This window comes from Sorex fumeus, unplaced genomic scaffold (genome assembly GCF_029834395.1).
Source record: "Sorex fumeus unplaced genomic scaffold, SorFum_2.1 ptg000024l, whole genome shotgun sequence".
Taxonomy (NCBI): domain Eukaryota; kingdom Metazoa; phylum Chordata; class Mammalia; order Eulipotyphla; family Soricidae; genus Sorex; species Sorex fumeus.
Window position 1 is genome coordinate 56,481,958 of NW_026606081.1, and position 14,438 is coordinate 56,496,395.

Sequence of the window (14,438 nt, forward strand, 5' to 3'; positions counted from 1 at the left end):
AACAAAAAACAAAAAAAATTTTTAAAATGAGGGAGAACAAAAAGAAAGTGGGAATTCTGTGTCCCCACCAAGTTCTTCTCATTGTAAACATGTCCATGCATAGAAATCATGTGTAAAGTTGAAGGGCCAGAGAGACAGACAGCAGAGAAGGTGTGTGCATGGCACATGGCTGACCCGGGTTCGATCCCCAGCATCCCAGAGGGTCCCCCGAACTCTGCTAGTATTAATTCCTAAGTGCAGAGCCAGAAGTAAACCCTGTGCATCGCCAGGTGAGGCCAAAAGAAAAAAATGTAAGTGGGGGTCCAGAGAAAGAGTAAGGGGCTTGCAACCTTGTCCAGTCACCTCCTGAGCACTGGCCCCTGTGACCTGTCCCCCCATCTAAACAGTGGAGCTGTCCAGAGGGTGCACTGTCCACTCAGCCTCCCACGGAGAATGTCCCTCTGTGCCGGGGGCAGGTCGGAGCCTGGCGGGGCGGGGCCTGACGCCATCTCCACGTGTTGGGGGCGGCCAATGCAGCTGAGGACTCTTCTCTGTTGGCACCATGCCCAGCAGTGCTCAGGATCACTTCTGGGGGAGCTGGGGGGCCCTGTGCAGTGCTGAGGCTGGCTGTGTATGAAACGCCTTCACCCCTGTACTCTCTCTCTCCAGTCCCAGGAATCTGTTCATCAGATGAATTTCTGGAATCTGGAATCTGAGTTGCTAGCTCCTGGAGTCTACAGTCTGGACAGTGGGGGGTGTCTGCAGTCTGTCCTCGGGTGGGGACCCCCATGCCTGCCCGGTCCTCGGCCCCTGGAGGTCAGAGTGTGCAGCCGCATTGAGGGGCAAATCCCCTGCTGCTTTAGGTCAGTTGCATTTTTATCCAACATGGGTTTGTTTCCTTTATTGCAGTGACGTCTCTCTTGCCATTTCCATTCTGGATTAAGTGTGTGCTTTCAGACGCTTTGGCCGTGTTTGAATTCGGTTTATTGAGCCATTCACCTTTTTTTCCCTTGGAGTTTTGTTTTTGAGGGCTGTGCGTCACATTTCTCCCTCCTGGTTTGGGGATGATCAAGCGTCTGGCTCTCGGTATCGCATTATTGACCACTGAGCCCGGGCACACTGGAACCTGTCACAGAAATGGACTCAGGGTTTGCCCTTGTGCGTGCGTCCACGCTCCTGTAGGTTTGGTCGGCGTTGGTCGCAGGCAGAGCTGCAGGCACTCGGGGCCTGGGTCTGGGCTGGGCTCTAAGCCGGCTGCTGCATTTTGGACCATGCCATGACTTTGCAGGATTCTAAGTGCGTTGGGAAGGAGAGCCGCGTGACCACTCTCTGCGCTGTATTCCAAAACCGTTCTGGGATATTTCTGCCCTGAAACTCGCCGGCAGAGTCTGACAGTCCCACGGGGGGTTTGATTTCCTGTTTTTCTAGACCGAGGGGAGAGCACTGATGAGGCGTGTGGTTGGCTCGGCTCGCCCAGAATTCAGCGTGCTGCTTCGCTTATTTGAATTTTCCTTGTTATCTCTCTGTAGCATCTTGGGATTTATCACACAGCCCTGGGTGGGGGGGTGGGGGTGGATATTATTCTTAATTCCATTCGAGGTATTTTATAGTTGTGCTGCTATTGTGAAGGGGATTTTTATTATACTTAATTATTTTGCTGGTTTATAGAAGGAAAATTGATTTTTGTATATTTAATTTGTAGCCTGTCTACTTACTCAATTCTTGGCTTATATATAATAGATTTTCTGTTTTAGTTGATTCCTTTAGTTTTTTTCCAGTAAACAATCCATCTTCAAATAATAATAATGTGATTCTTTCCTTTCTAATATGTACAACTCATTTTTTTTCTTTTGAGGTCAGACCGAGCAGTGCTCAGGACTTACTCCTGGCTCTGTGCTCAGGGATCACTCCTGGCAGTGCTTTGGGGACCGTATGTGGTGCCTGGATCGAACCCAGGTGGGCTGTGTACAAGGCAAACGCCCTCCCCTCTATACCACTGGCCCTCTCCTTCAGGTGACATGGCCAAACCTTGTTTAAAATTATTGTAGAAGTCAAGTGTGATCTGACTGTTTTTATATAAACCTTTGCTAATATTTTTTATTGATGATGATTGTACTATGTGCGATGGGTCAAGCACTAATGTCAGGTTTTCCATCTCTTTTGACTCACAGTCAGTTCAGGAGAGGAAGAGATACTATTGTTGTTGCTGTTGATATTGGTGTTATTCCCATTATGCAGGGGCTGGAGCAATAGTACATCGGCAGGGCATTTGCCTTGCACGCAGCCGACCCGGCTGACCCAGGTTCGATTCCTCCACCCCTCTCGGAGAGCCCGGCAAGCTACTGAGAGTGTCTCCCCACACAGCAAAGCCTGGCAAGCTCCCCGTGACGTATTCGATATGCCAAACACAGTAACAACAGGTCTCACAATGGAGACGTTACTGGTCCCACTCAAGCAACTCGATGAACAACGGGAGAACAGTGCTACAGTGCCCATTGTGCAGAAGAGAAAGTTGAGGCCTTCCCTGACCATGTGGCAAGGCACTTTTTTCTTGCCTCTCACACATTTATCAGCCTGTGGGAGCCAAAAACTCAGATTTAAAAAAATTTGTTCTGTCCTCACTTCCTACTCACTTCCTGTTCACCCTCACTTCCAACTCACTTTGTTTGTCTTCACTTCCTGATTATACTCACTTCCTGTTCACCCTCACTTCCTGCTCATCCTCACTTCTGTTCACTTCCTGTTCATCCTCACTTCCTATTTGCTTCCTGTTCATTCTCACTTCCTGCTCACTCCCCCCCCCCCCTTTCCTGGCTTCTCCTACATACGCTGTTGTGAGTCTGAAATTCCAAATGTGAGAGGTGAAGTTTTGTGTTATGGGGGGTAGGTGCTGGCATGGGTCCTGAGTCTTGCCAGGATGCCCCTGCTCTTTCCCTGGGATTCATCCTGGGCTTGTGTGTGTGTGGGGGGGGGGAGAGGTCCCTCACCCCTTTTCATTCTCGGATCAGCTGGTGGTTCGTTCATGGGGGTGGTGGTGAGCAACGCTGTGTGTGTTCTCGGTACTTTCTCACAGCTCTCCAGATGTAGGTCGCCAACCAGCAGGGGCTGTGTCCTCCCGAGCACTGCCCAGCGAGCCCCAAGGCCTCCCGTCCATCTCCTGCAGCCTCTCAGCTCTTTAAATGGGAGGGTTTTCTCATTTACTTTGATTTTAGGGTCCTGCCAGCAGTGCTTAGGGCTCACTCCTGGTTCGGTGCTTAGGGGTCAGTCTTGGAAGGACTTGGGAGACTTGCAGGGTTCTGAGGATTGAACCCTGGTTGTCTGGGTGCAAGGCCAGTGCCCTCCCCACTGTACCCTTTCTCCAGCTTCCTGGAGGGCTTTTCCCTCTGATTTTGTCTGTCCCGGGGCTCAGTTCCTACGTGTAGATCGATCGCCTGGGACTCATCTTTCTCCTCACTGACCATGCCCCCCTCCCCCCATCCATCCATGAAGTTGCCAAGAGGAAGCCCCCGCGTTGCCCCAGAGCCGAGGTGTTCCCCTTGTGGAGACTTCCTCCTCATGCCTGGCCCTGCAGTGGCACGGAGTGGGTGTCACATGCCTGGCGGGCATCTTTATCTTGTCCTCGCTATTAAACTCGCCACTTGAGTCTGTTTCCCCGGGAGATGGGGGCTTGGAGGGAGGGTGTCCTGAGACTGCTGCTCTCCATAATGGCTTTATTTTCTGCATCGAGCAGCCTGTTAACTCTCTGCTTGGCTTTTAATCTAGAAACTGTTTTCTGTCTCAGTAATAGAGGTTTATTTTGAGGTCTTGTTTTTCTCTCTCAGGCCTTGGTGTCTTTTTTGCCAATGCAGTATACTCTTGCTTCTTAGATTGTACACACACACACACACACACACACACACACACACACACACACACACACTTACTCCTGCTGGCGTGTTTTTTTCCTCTCCTTTCGGCAGTAAATCTCTTTGGGGAGAAGCCCCTGTCCCCTGCCCGTCTCCCTGCAGTCCCCTCTCTGTGGGAGTCAGCGGGCCCTTGAGGTGATGGCCAGCCTCAGGAGAGCTGGGCTTTGCAGAAGTGGCTGGGGGTCTTCTCAGGCACACACAGGTCTGCATATAACTTGGTTTTAGGGACATAAACAGGGGCCCGGGCAAGGCTGGAGGCACTCCCACCCTAAAGGAGACGGGCACCGCCTGCCCGTCTCGCCGGAACTCCGGGTGGAGCAGAGCAGGAGGCAAAGTTGTCCTCAAGCTGCCCCATGGGAAGGCACCCAGGTATGTTTGATTTAAGGCCCAGGAAAAGTGGGAGAAGAAGAGCCATGGCCAGAGCTCAGCCTGGGACCCCCGACATCCTGGGAGACCCAAATAGGTCCTGAAATTCCCATCTGGAATGCCTAAAGAAGTGACATGCGCACAAAGGCGCTTTCTTACTGAGGCTGAACAGAGGCCGGGAGGTCGGCACAGGCTGATCCGGTGCCTTTTTTTTTTTTTAATTTATTTATTTATTGAATCACTGTGGGAAAGGTTACAAAGCTTTCAGGTTTATGTCTCAGTCATGCAAATATCAAACACATTTCCCTTTACCAATACTTTTTTTTTACCATGAAGAACCCCAATAAAACCCCACCCCCCACCCCTCCCAGTCCCTGTGGGGCAGATGAATTCTAGTTAACACTCTATCTGCTTTGATTAGATTCATTGTTTCAATAAAAGATTCACCACTATTATTTAGAGTTTACCCCCCCCCAAATCAGACATGCTGAAAAAGCATTGTGAAGTGATTTGCTTTCTACAGCTGGGTTCAAGAATTAAATGTTGGTTTTGGATTTCTGCTATTTTACTTATTGACCCTGGAAGTATTTCTACTGAAAGTCAGATAGTTAAGAAATTGGTTTCTGTGTTCTGGAGTCGTGGCCGTGCTGGAGAGCCGCTAGTGGGGGGCAACTGGTGGCCTCGGTAGGGCGTGAAGGGCGGACCGAAATGCCCCCCTTCCCATGAGGTTTTAGTCGCCCCCACTCCCCCAGCTCATACCTGCTGTCCACAAGGCTCCAATGCGGCCGCCATCCTTCTTTCCAGAGAAGAGAGGGCGAATGGGGCAACACCCTTTCCCCTCTGGGCAGACCTGATGGCCTGGATTAACGCATAGTCCGTTCACTTTTCTGCTCCAAGCTGCCGGGTTCTGCATTAAGTCCTTGTGCTTCTGGGGCCGTGGCTGTGCTGGAGAGCCGCTCGCGGGGGGCAACTGGTGACCTCGGTAGGGCGTGAAGGACGGACCGGAACGCCCCCCTTCCCATGAGGTTTTAGTCGCCCCCATACCCTGATTCGGTGCCTTTTTATTCCAGACATTTGATCGGTAATTTTATACGTATTCACAATTTTAGCAAAGACCCCAATTGTGTGTGATCAGTAAAAGTATGTGGGCACTCTCGCTTCGTACGTTCGGTGGCATGAGCCGCCTCCTCACCCCGGCTGGCCACCGCCACCACCAACAGATGCATGAAGGAGGAAACAGGGCCTCCAGGCTGGTTGGCGGTCAGTCGCTGTTTATTCCAAGCTTGGCCCTGCCATTTATTCTATTCTCCCCACGTCCCTATTCCAGTCTCACTGTGCACCCCCATTCCAGTTGCCCCCGCCCCTCATTCTTTTTTTTTATTATTATTATTAGTGAGACACCATGAGGTACAGTTGTAGACTTACAAATTTTGTGCTTGGGTTTCACTTGTACAATGATCAAGCACTGCCGTATAAGTACCCGCGCGCTAACCGATTGCGACCGAGAGTATCTCGCCCACAAGGCAGAGCCTGGCAAGCTCCCCGTGACGTACTCGATATGCCAGACACAGTAACAACAAAGTCTCCAATGGAGACGTTACTGGGCCCGCTCGAGCAAATCGATGATCAACTTTACTTACTTAATGATCGAGTACCCATCCCTCCACCAGTGCCCATTTCCCACCACCACGGATCCCAGTATCCCTCCCACCCCCCTTCCCCCCTATCTCACTCTGCCTCTGTGGCAGGGCATTCCCTTTTGTTCTCTCTCTCTTATTGGGTGTTGTGGTTTGCAAAAGAGGCAATGGGTGACAATCATGTTTGGTCTATAGTCTACTTTCAGCATGCATCTCCCATCCTGGGAGGATCCTCCCAACACCCTTTATTTGGTGCTCCCTTCTCTATCTGAGCTGCCTTTTCCCCTAGCATGTGTGGCTGGCCTCCAAGCCATAGAGAAAAATTCCTGGTACTAATCTCGGCCATTCTTTGGGTGTTAGTCTCCTATTTTTTTACTTTATGTTCCCCAGATGAATGCAATCTTTCTGTGTCTATCCCTCTCTTTCTGGCTCATTTCGCTTAACATGATACTTTCCATGCAGTACCACTTGTATGTAAATTTCATAATTTCGTCTTTTCTAACAGCTACATAGTACTCCATTGGGTAGATGTACCAAAGTTTCTTTAACCAGTCGTCTGTTCTCGGGCACTTGGGTTTTTTCCAGATTCTGGCTATTGTAAAGAGTGCTGCAATGAACAAACAATTGCAGATGTCACTTCGACTATACATTTTTGCCTCTCTGGGATATATTCCCAGGAGTGGTATTGCTGGGTCAGATGGGAGCTCAATTTCTAATTTTTTGAGAATCATCCATACTGTTTTCCAAAAGGGCTGAACCAGTCTGGCATTCCCACCAGCAGTGAAGGAGGGTCCCTTTCTCGCCACATCCGCGCCAGCACTGGTTGCTTTTGTTCTTGTGGATGTGCTGCCTCTCATTCTTGTCTCTACTGTCCCTCGTGCCAGTCTCCTGTCTCGTAGTCCTTCACCCCATCTCCCTTCACCCCATCTCATAGCCTAGTTATAGAGAACAATCACCAAGGGTTGGAGACAGCAACTCCGCATAGGCGAGGGAGCACGATCAGCCTAAGAAGCCCTTCCTTGGTGCGGGGTGTGTGTGGGGGGTGGGGGGCGGTGGGGATAGGGGAAGCTCTTCTGAGACAAATATCTCCTGCTAGGAGAGATCCACTCAAGGGCAGAATTTCTTCTAAGGGCATATTTCTCCTTTCCTTAGTCCATATCTATTCAAACAATCGTCTTAATTCTACTTCTTAATAATATTAGTCATTTTGTATGAACACAGTAAGAGATATATTAAGCTTAAAGGGTGGGTCTCCTGGGAACATCTTGCTACAGACCCCAGACTACAGTCCTCAGGCCAGATTAGTCCTTCCTAAACCCAACAGGGTCCTTGTCCAGTCACTTCTCTTTGGGTCATGACATAGTTTGTCCATGACCGTGCTCTTAACTTATTATAAGTTTTATGGCGCTTGCCCTGTCCTATTTCCATGCCAGGATAGCTCACAGCTTGTCCTGGGTCCATCCAGTCCCTTTGCCGGGACCCTGCTTTTGGGGTGCTAAGAACTAAGGGCAACTGAGCAAATATGACAGATGCCCAGGAGTAAATATTATTTGGAGTCAATTAAATTCCAAGTTACAAAAGCATAACATTGACTGTTTTCCTGTGTCGATACAAAAAGGGACATTGCTAAACCATCCAAAGGACATAAAGGAAAGAGAAAAGCAATATTTCACTTACAAATACGAAATCCAGAGATCTCTGAAGAATCTGACTTTACAGGTCATAGGTTCTGGTTAGGGGAAATGAGCGATTAACTGATAGGGGAAGCAGAGCACAAAGGAGAAGTTGAAGGTGAGTCCAGAGGAAAAGGGAGTGCTTCGGGAGCGTTGTGATGGGTGTTACTCAGTCAACCTAAGCTCTTGCTTTTCCCTCCTAGGAGGAGAACGAACTCACCAATGTTATCCAACGCCCAGTAGGTGAACTTACAGCTTTTTGGAGACTGTTTTTGAGGTAGCTGGGTTGCCAGATTGCATAAAACTAGAGAAATCAAGATGAAACATCAAGCACTGAGAATTATAGTGATGGACAAAATTAAAAAGTGTGAACATAAGTTTAAGTGAGGTGGGGACAGAGTGAAAATAAATTTGATGTGTGTGGGGAGGGGCGGTCTCTGGTCCCTCCACAGGGGGCGAGTACATCCACTATTCCAAGAGGCCACGATGACAGTCTTCTAGAGCTGAGTGAAAAAGCACCCATCCTTCGTGTGAATAAATTAGACCCAACAGACATAAGAATAAACTTGAGTATGTTTCCAAGTCTGGAAGGTAGGAGGGACCTGGGCAGTGCTGCCCAGAGGAGCCCGGGACTGTGCGGCTGGGTCCACCCTCTTCAGCGGGCGCTGGACGCAGGTGCTCCTGCTCTTGGGCCCTTGGCCTGCGCCCCCTGCAGTCCCGACCAGGGCCTGTGTCTGTGCCCATGTCTATGGCCGTGCCTGCCCATGTCTCTGCCCGTTTCTCTGCCCGTATCTGCGCCTGCTTCAGCCCACCTGTCCAGTTCTGCTCTGGCCCTGATCCTTAAACCACAGATTCTCAGCCCTGGGTGATATGCAGCCCACGTTTGGGTGTGGGAGCTTAGTGAGCACCGCGCGAACAAGGATTTGGAGAAGGATGACCTGGAACAGCAGATACAGGGCTGCAGGCCTGGAGAGGGTGGGAGCGTGCGCCCCTCCCCCACTCTACCCCCCTTCCTCCCCCTCTTCCTCCCCCTCTTCCCCCCCTCCCCCTCCTCCCTTTCCTCCTCCCCATTCAGCCCTCCCCTCCTCCCCCCTCCCTCTTCTCTCTCTCCTCTTCTCCCTCTTCTCTCCTCCCTCTCATCCCCTCTCCCTCATCCCTCCCCTTCCCCATCACTCTCCCTTCCCCCTTCTCCCCCTCTTCACCCTCCTCCCCCTCCCCTTCTCTTCCTCTCCCTCCTCTCTGTCCTCTTCATCCTCTTCTCCCCTTCTCCCTCCTTCCCTCCCTGCCTCCCCCCCCTCTCCCCTCCCTCTCCACCCAGCATCCTCATCCTCGGGTCCTTTGTTTTCTGCTTGGGGGCACTTCCCTCCTTGCTGTGCTCCCTGGGCTCTCCGGCTGACCGCTGCTTTCTCCTCACAGGGCCTCCAGCTGGGGACGCGGGAGCTGGAGGAGATGGGCGCCATGTTCTGCCGGGGCCTCCTCCTCCTGGAACTCCAGTCCGCGGGCTGCAGCCGCCAGCTCCTGGGCCGTGCAGCCACCGTGCTGGGCAGCGCCGAGAAGGAGGTGCTGGAGCAGCAGCTGCAGGGGTGAGTGCCTCGGGCAGCTGGGCACCACAGCGATGTGGCTGTGCCAAGCTCGGGAGGGGGGCAGCCATCCGCACACCTTACGGCACACGAGGAGTCACACACGCTCACACACGTGTGCCTAAGAACCTGCATCCGGTGGGCTGAGAGGGCTTCTCCCCACACATGGGCGTGGGCACCGTCAGGTCGTGCCCCCTTCAACCCTGGCAGGGGAGAGGAAGTTTGGGGCCGAGAGAGGCAGGCCCGAGACCCTCCATGAGCTGTGAGGGCATGTCCTTGATAACACAACCTCTTAGACTTGTCAGCCACACACTGGGGACAAGAGGGAAGAGGCAAGGCGAGGCAAAGCATCTCCAGCCGAGGAGAGAGGGATCGTGGGGACAGTGTGTGTGGGGGGTCTCGGGGGCGGAGCTGCCATGGGTGAGGGATACGCACCCCGTGCCTGCCAGTCCGCTTCTTTTCCTCCTGCCACCCAGGTGGCTGTTCCACCGTGGCTTCTCATCAACCAGCAGATGGAGCCTGGAAAGATCTAGAAGAATAAAGGAGTTGTGCTTTGCCAGGCTCTGGTTTCTCCCAGGCTTCGTTCTCTCGGGCCGGCCGTCACTTGCTCTTCCCCGGTGCCATCCATCAGGGATGATGACAGAGGGGGCGTGAGCTCCGCCGGACGTCCTGGCCCACCTCCTGCTCTGACACCCGTCAGCGCCAAAGGCTGGGCGTGCTTGGGCATCCAGGGGACGAGCCCTGACAGCCAGCCGGTCCCCTGCCAGGATGGATATTTCTACCTGTCTTCTCCCGGTCTCCTTGGCTCCGCCACCGGGTGCAGGAGAGCCCTCCCCCCCTCACCCCTGCCCTGGGCCCCCCCTGACTGCTCATTGCGGGAAGATGGAGCGAGGCTCAAACTGCTGCTTCCCGGGATTGATTGTGCCGGGCTCTTTGATCCAAGGCACAGGAGAAGGAGAACGCTCTCGGTGCGGCTTCTGCTGATTCAGCCTGAGCCTTGGCTGTCAGACCCAGGGAGGGTCGTGGGAGGAGACGATGGCCCTGCCCTCCAGTGCACGCACACCTGTGCCATCTGCAGCCAGTCAGGCCCCCAGCAGGGCACCCCCACCCCCACCCCCATGGCTGGGTGGGGTTTTGAGTGATTCCTCATGTGAGGAGCCCTGGAACAGAAACGCCCGCTGCACCCCAGGGTGTGTATTGCATGAATGGTGTTGCTTGTGGGATATGGACCAGAGCAGGCAAGGTTCCTGTGCACGGACCCCAAAGCAAAGCCGCTCTGGAAATGTCTTTACCCCAGAGACATGAAGGACAGCAGAGAGCTGAGCACAGGGAGATGCTTCAGCTCCCAGGCGGGTGGTCCTCATCCTCCGGGCTCTGAGATCAGGCTTGAGGGTCTCAGGCTCAGATGGGTGCTGGAGCATCGGCAGGACCCCTTCAGCACATAGACGCAGCCTGTCCCAGCCGGCCTCGGCCCAGTGTGCTTTATTTATTTATTTATTTATTTATTTGCTTTTTGGGTCATACCTGGCAATGCACAGGGCTTACTCCTGGCTCTGCGCTCAGGAATTACTCCTAGCAGTGCCCGGGGTTCCATATGGGATGCTGGGAATCGAACTCGGGTTGGCCACATGCAAGGCAAATGCCCTATTTGCTGTGCTATTGCTCCAGCCCCCCTCTCCCCCTGTAAGTGTGCTTTAAACAAGCACAGGGCACTCACCTGGCACAGAGACTGCCTGGGGTCCATCCCCAGAATCCTAATGGTCCCCCGAGCCCTCCAGGAGTCATTCCTGAGTATAGAGCCAGGAGTCAGCCCTGAGCATGTCACTCCACACAATAAATGATGACCAAGTGCCCCATCAGGGGTCAGAGACCTCTGCCCACCCCCCCATGTGCCCCCTTTCATTCTGGACCCCCAACTGCAGGTGGGGGTCTCCTTGGATGGTGCAGAGGAGCTTGCTGGGTCTGTGGGGGCGGGGCTAAGCTCACCTGCCTCCCTCGCCCGCCTCTGTCTAGGCTAACCTTGGGAGCTCGCAGGAGACAGACAGCGGCTGTCCCGCCTCTGACAGCCAGTTTCATGCCTCATTGGCCTTGAGAACAATTAGAGGGGAGCCAGCGTGCATGGGGCAGTCGTCTGCCCGCACTTGGCTCTGCTCTCCGCGCTCCCAGGGCTGCAGAAAGGCTGCAGGCCCAGGAAGGTGTCTGGGTTCCCTCCTGCTTCCCAATCCAAGTCCCAGAAAAAAACAGTGCACGTGGGTCCCAGCCATGGGCACTGCCCCCAGAAAGAGCCACTCAGTCCGCAGGCACAGGCTTTCCTTGGCAGTCAGGTGCTCATTCCACCACCGGACCCCTCTGGAGCCGCCTGCCCTGGGCCACGAGTGCCGGTCACCCCTGCCCTGTTGGGCTGTCGTAGTAATCGCCGCTGTTGGGCTGCTGCTTTGCTGACCTGGGAACAGTCAATCTCTCTGCGAGTGAGCTTGGTGGTCCGACAGGGCAACATGAGACACGTAAAACTGACAGAAAAGACACTCGGATTGCCGTAAAATATGGGGTCTGGAAAGCACAGAGATCTGTCCTAGTCGCGAGTTAGAATCCTGGGAATCTTACAACCCTGAGAGTACGTTTTTGGTACCTAGACAGGCCTCAGCAACGTAACTGGGCTCCTTTTCTTGCAACTTTATCAGCAATCATTTTCCATTTTTGTTTTTTTTTTATTTTTAATTTTTTATTTTGTTTGATTCTGGGGCCCATGTCTGTCAGTGCTCACTTATCATTGTGTCTGCATTTCAAGGTCACTTCTGGTGGGCTCGGAGGATCCTATGGGATATTGGGGATCAAACCCAGGCTGACCACATGCGAGGCAAACACCCTACTTGCTGGACTATCATTCTCACCCCGAATAATTTTTGTTTTTAAATAGACTTTTATTACAGTTTTAGAGACACAGCCTCATGGGAGGGAGGAACAGCGATTCCCAGGGGGGTCTCACCCCACACTTGGCTCTGCCTTTAAACCAACACCCTCGAGCTTGGTTTCAATCCATAAGCTGACACTGACCAAAGTCATGACACCCAAAGTCATCTCCCCAAAGTCATGACAGGTGGACATTCAGGGCTGTGCTCAGATCTCTCTCACCCGTGGGTTTGGACATATGCTTGGTAACGTTTGTCTGCTGTGATGGCCCGGTAATGGATAGCCCGCGATGAACTCTCCCTGGCCCTCCTCCATGTCACCGCTGGGCACGCTGGTCCTTTTGCTGTCTGCCTAGCTGTGCCAGGCAGACAGCAAATTATTGGGGGTGAGAATGATAGTCCCCAGATGTCCTTCATTGTGTCAGGCTTGTGTTCATGGGCAGCCCTCTCAGACCCGTCTTAGCCCTGGACATTGGCATGAGTCCCTCTGCATCTGTCCGTGGCTCAAATCCCTAAGACATGGGACCTCGTCTCTCTCACACTGACCAGACACCGTGTTCTGGAGCATGGTCTGTTGATTGGTTTACCTGCCCGTGGATGTCTTGGGCTCTCAAGGCCAGTCTGCTGTTAACCAGACTGCTCCCCATATCCTGTGTGAGATTTTGTGCAAAAGGGGTCAGCTTCTGGGACAAATATGGAGGAATGTGATTGCTGGGTCCTACAGTCAAAGCCTGTGAGTTTGGGGAGAAGTGGCCAAGCTGGTTTCTGGAATGTTCTTCGTGTTCCACGTTCCTGCCAGCACATGGCCGGTCTCTGCTCTCCCCAGCCAGGTCTCAAGCTTCAGCCCCTCAGAGGCCGTATTCATGGTGCGTGGACTCTGGTGATGGCCCAGAACGGCCATCTCCTGATACTTCCCATCTCTCTTCTGAATCGTCTTTTCAGATTATTGGAACCATTTGGCCAAGGAGGTTGTATCCTCACTGTTGAGTTTTAGGGGTGTTTGTCTTGAGGATCAGATGCATCTTTTAAAAATATTTTTTTCTAGTTGGAGGCTGGTCTTTTATCCTCTTCACTGGGACTTACAGAAGAGATACCTGATTGTTTTGTTTGTTTGGGTGTTGGTTTGGGGGTCACACCTGGTGATGCTCAAGGCTCACTCCTGGCTCTGTGTTCAGGGATCACTCCTGGCTCTGTGCTCAGCGATCACTCCTGGTTCTGTGCTCAGGGCTCACTCCTGGCTCTGTGCTCAGGGCTCACTCCTGCCTCTGTGCTCAGGGCTCACTTCCAGCTCTGTTATTGGGGCTCACTCCTGGCTCTGTGCTCAGAACTCACTCCTGGCTCTGTGCTCAGCGATCACTCCTGGCTCTGTGCTCAGGGCTGACTCCTGGCTCTGTGCTCAGCGATCACTCCTGGCTCTGTGCTCAGGGCTCACTCCTGCCTCTGTGCTCAGGGCTCACTCCTGCCTCTGTGCTCAGGGCTCACTCCCAGCTCTGTTCTTGGGGCTCACTCCTGGCTCTGTGCTCAGGACTCACTCCTGGCAGGCTCAGGGGAACTCATAGGGTGCTACATATTGAATGTGGTCAACCACATGCAAGGTCAGCACCTAACCTGCTGTACTATGGCTCTGGGCCCCGAGGTATCTCCTTTCTATCCAGTTCAGCTTGTCAGCTCTGTCTGAAAGGACTGTGCTTTTGCCATCAAATGCTTGGCCATCTGATCTCCCCTGCATCACATATGGGTAGCTGTGTATTAAAATTGCTGCTTTTTTAGGTGAAAAAAGGAGGGAGCATTCGTTTGGTTGATAGTTCTATCTTTTCTGACATAAATTGCTTCAATATCATTAGTATTTTTATTTTCCTGGTTTTTCCCCCAGAAGTGTTGTGGGGGCCATCAGCAGTGCCTGGGCTTAACTGGGTCAGCTGTGTGCAAGGCAAGGTCCTCACGTCCTGTACTGGCTTTCCCGCACCGCTAGTGTTGTTCTTTTTTTTTTTTTAATGCATGATTTTTATTCTCTTGCTCTGAGAGCTTGTATCAAAAAAATATATATTAAACCAAGGAAAATAACTCAAGACTTATGGGCCTCTTGTGCTTTAAAAAGAAAAACAGAAGAGATAGCCACTAATTTGCTCAGATTTAGCGGGCCTAGTGTTCCTGTATTTTTAAAGTTTTTAAGAATTTTTTTTGGTCACATGTTAACTGCTGCCATGATTTTCTTTGGGTGTAAAAAATGTCTACTGCCCTCTGTTTAAATTCTGCAAAGGGGTAGTGGATGTTCTCCTTTCCTCCTACGGTAGTGTTGTTCTTTAAGATGAGTTCCTGAGATGCAGAGCACTGACCCAGCAGAGGGCTGACCCAGGTTCGATCCCTGGTACCTCCTGGAGTGAACCCT

At 52.4% G+C, this 14,438-nt stretch overlaps 1 protein-coding gene across 1 annotated transcript in view; it reads left to right on the plus strand.

Annotated features, from left to right (window-relative positions):
• Nucleotides 1-14,438, plus strand: part of AGBL1 (AGBL carboxypeptidase 1) — a 241,787-nt gene that overhangs the window by 186,187 nt on the left and 41,162 nt on the right. Inside the window, exon 24 of the mRNA XM_056113915.1 lies at nt 8,977-9,143. Within this exon, the coding sequence (XP_055969890.1) occupies nt 8,977-9,143 (167 nt within the window). The remainder of the gene's footprint in view (nt 1-8,976; nt 9,144-14,438) is intronic.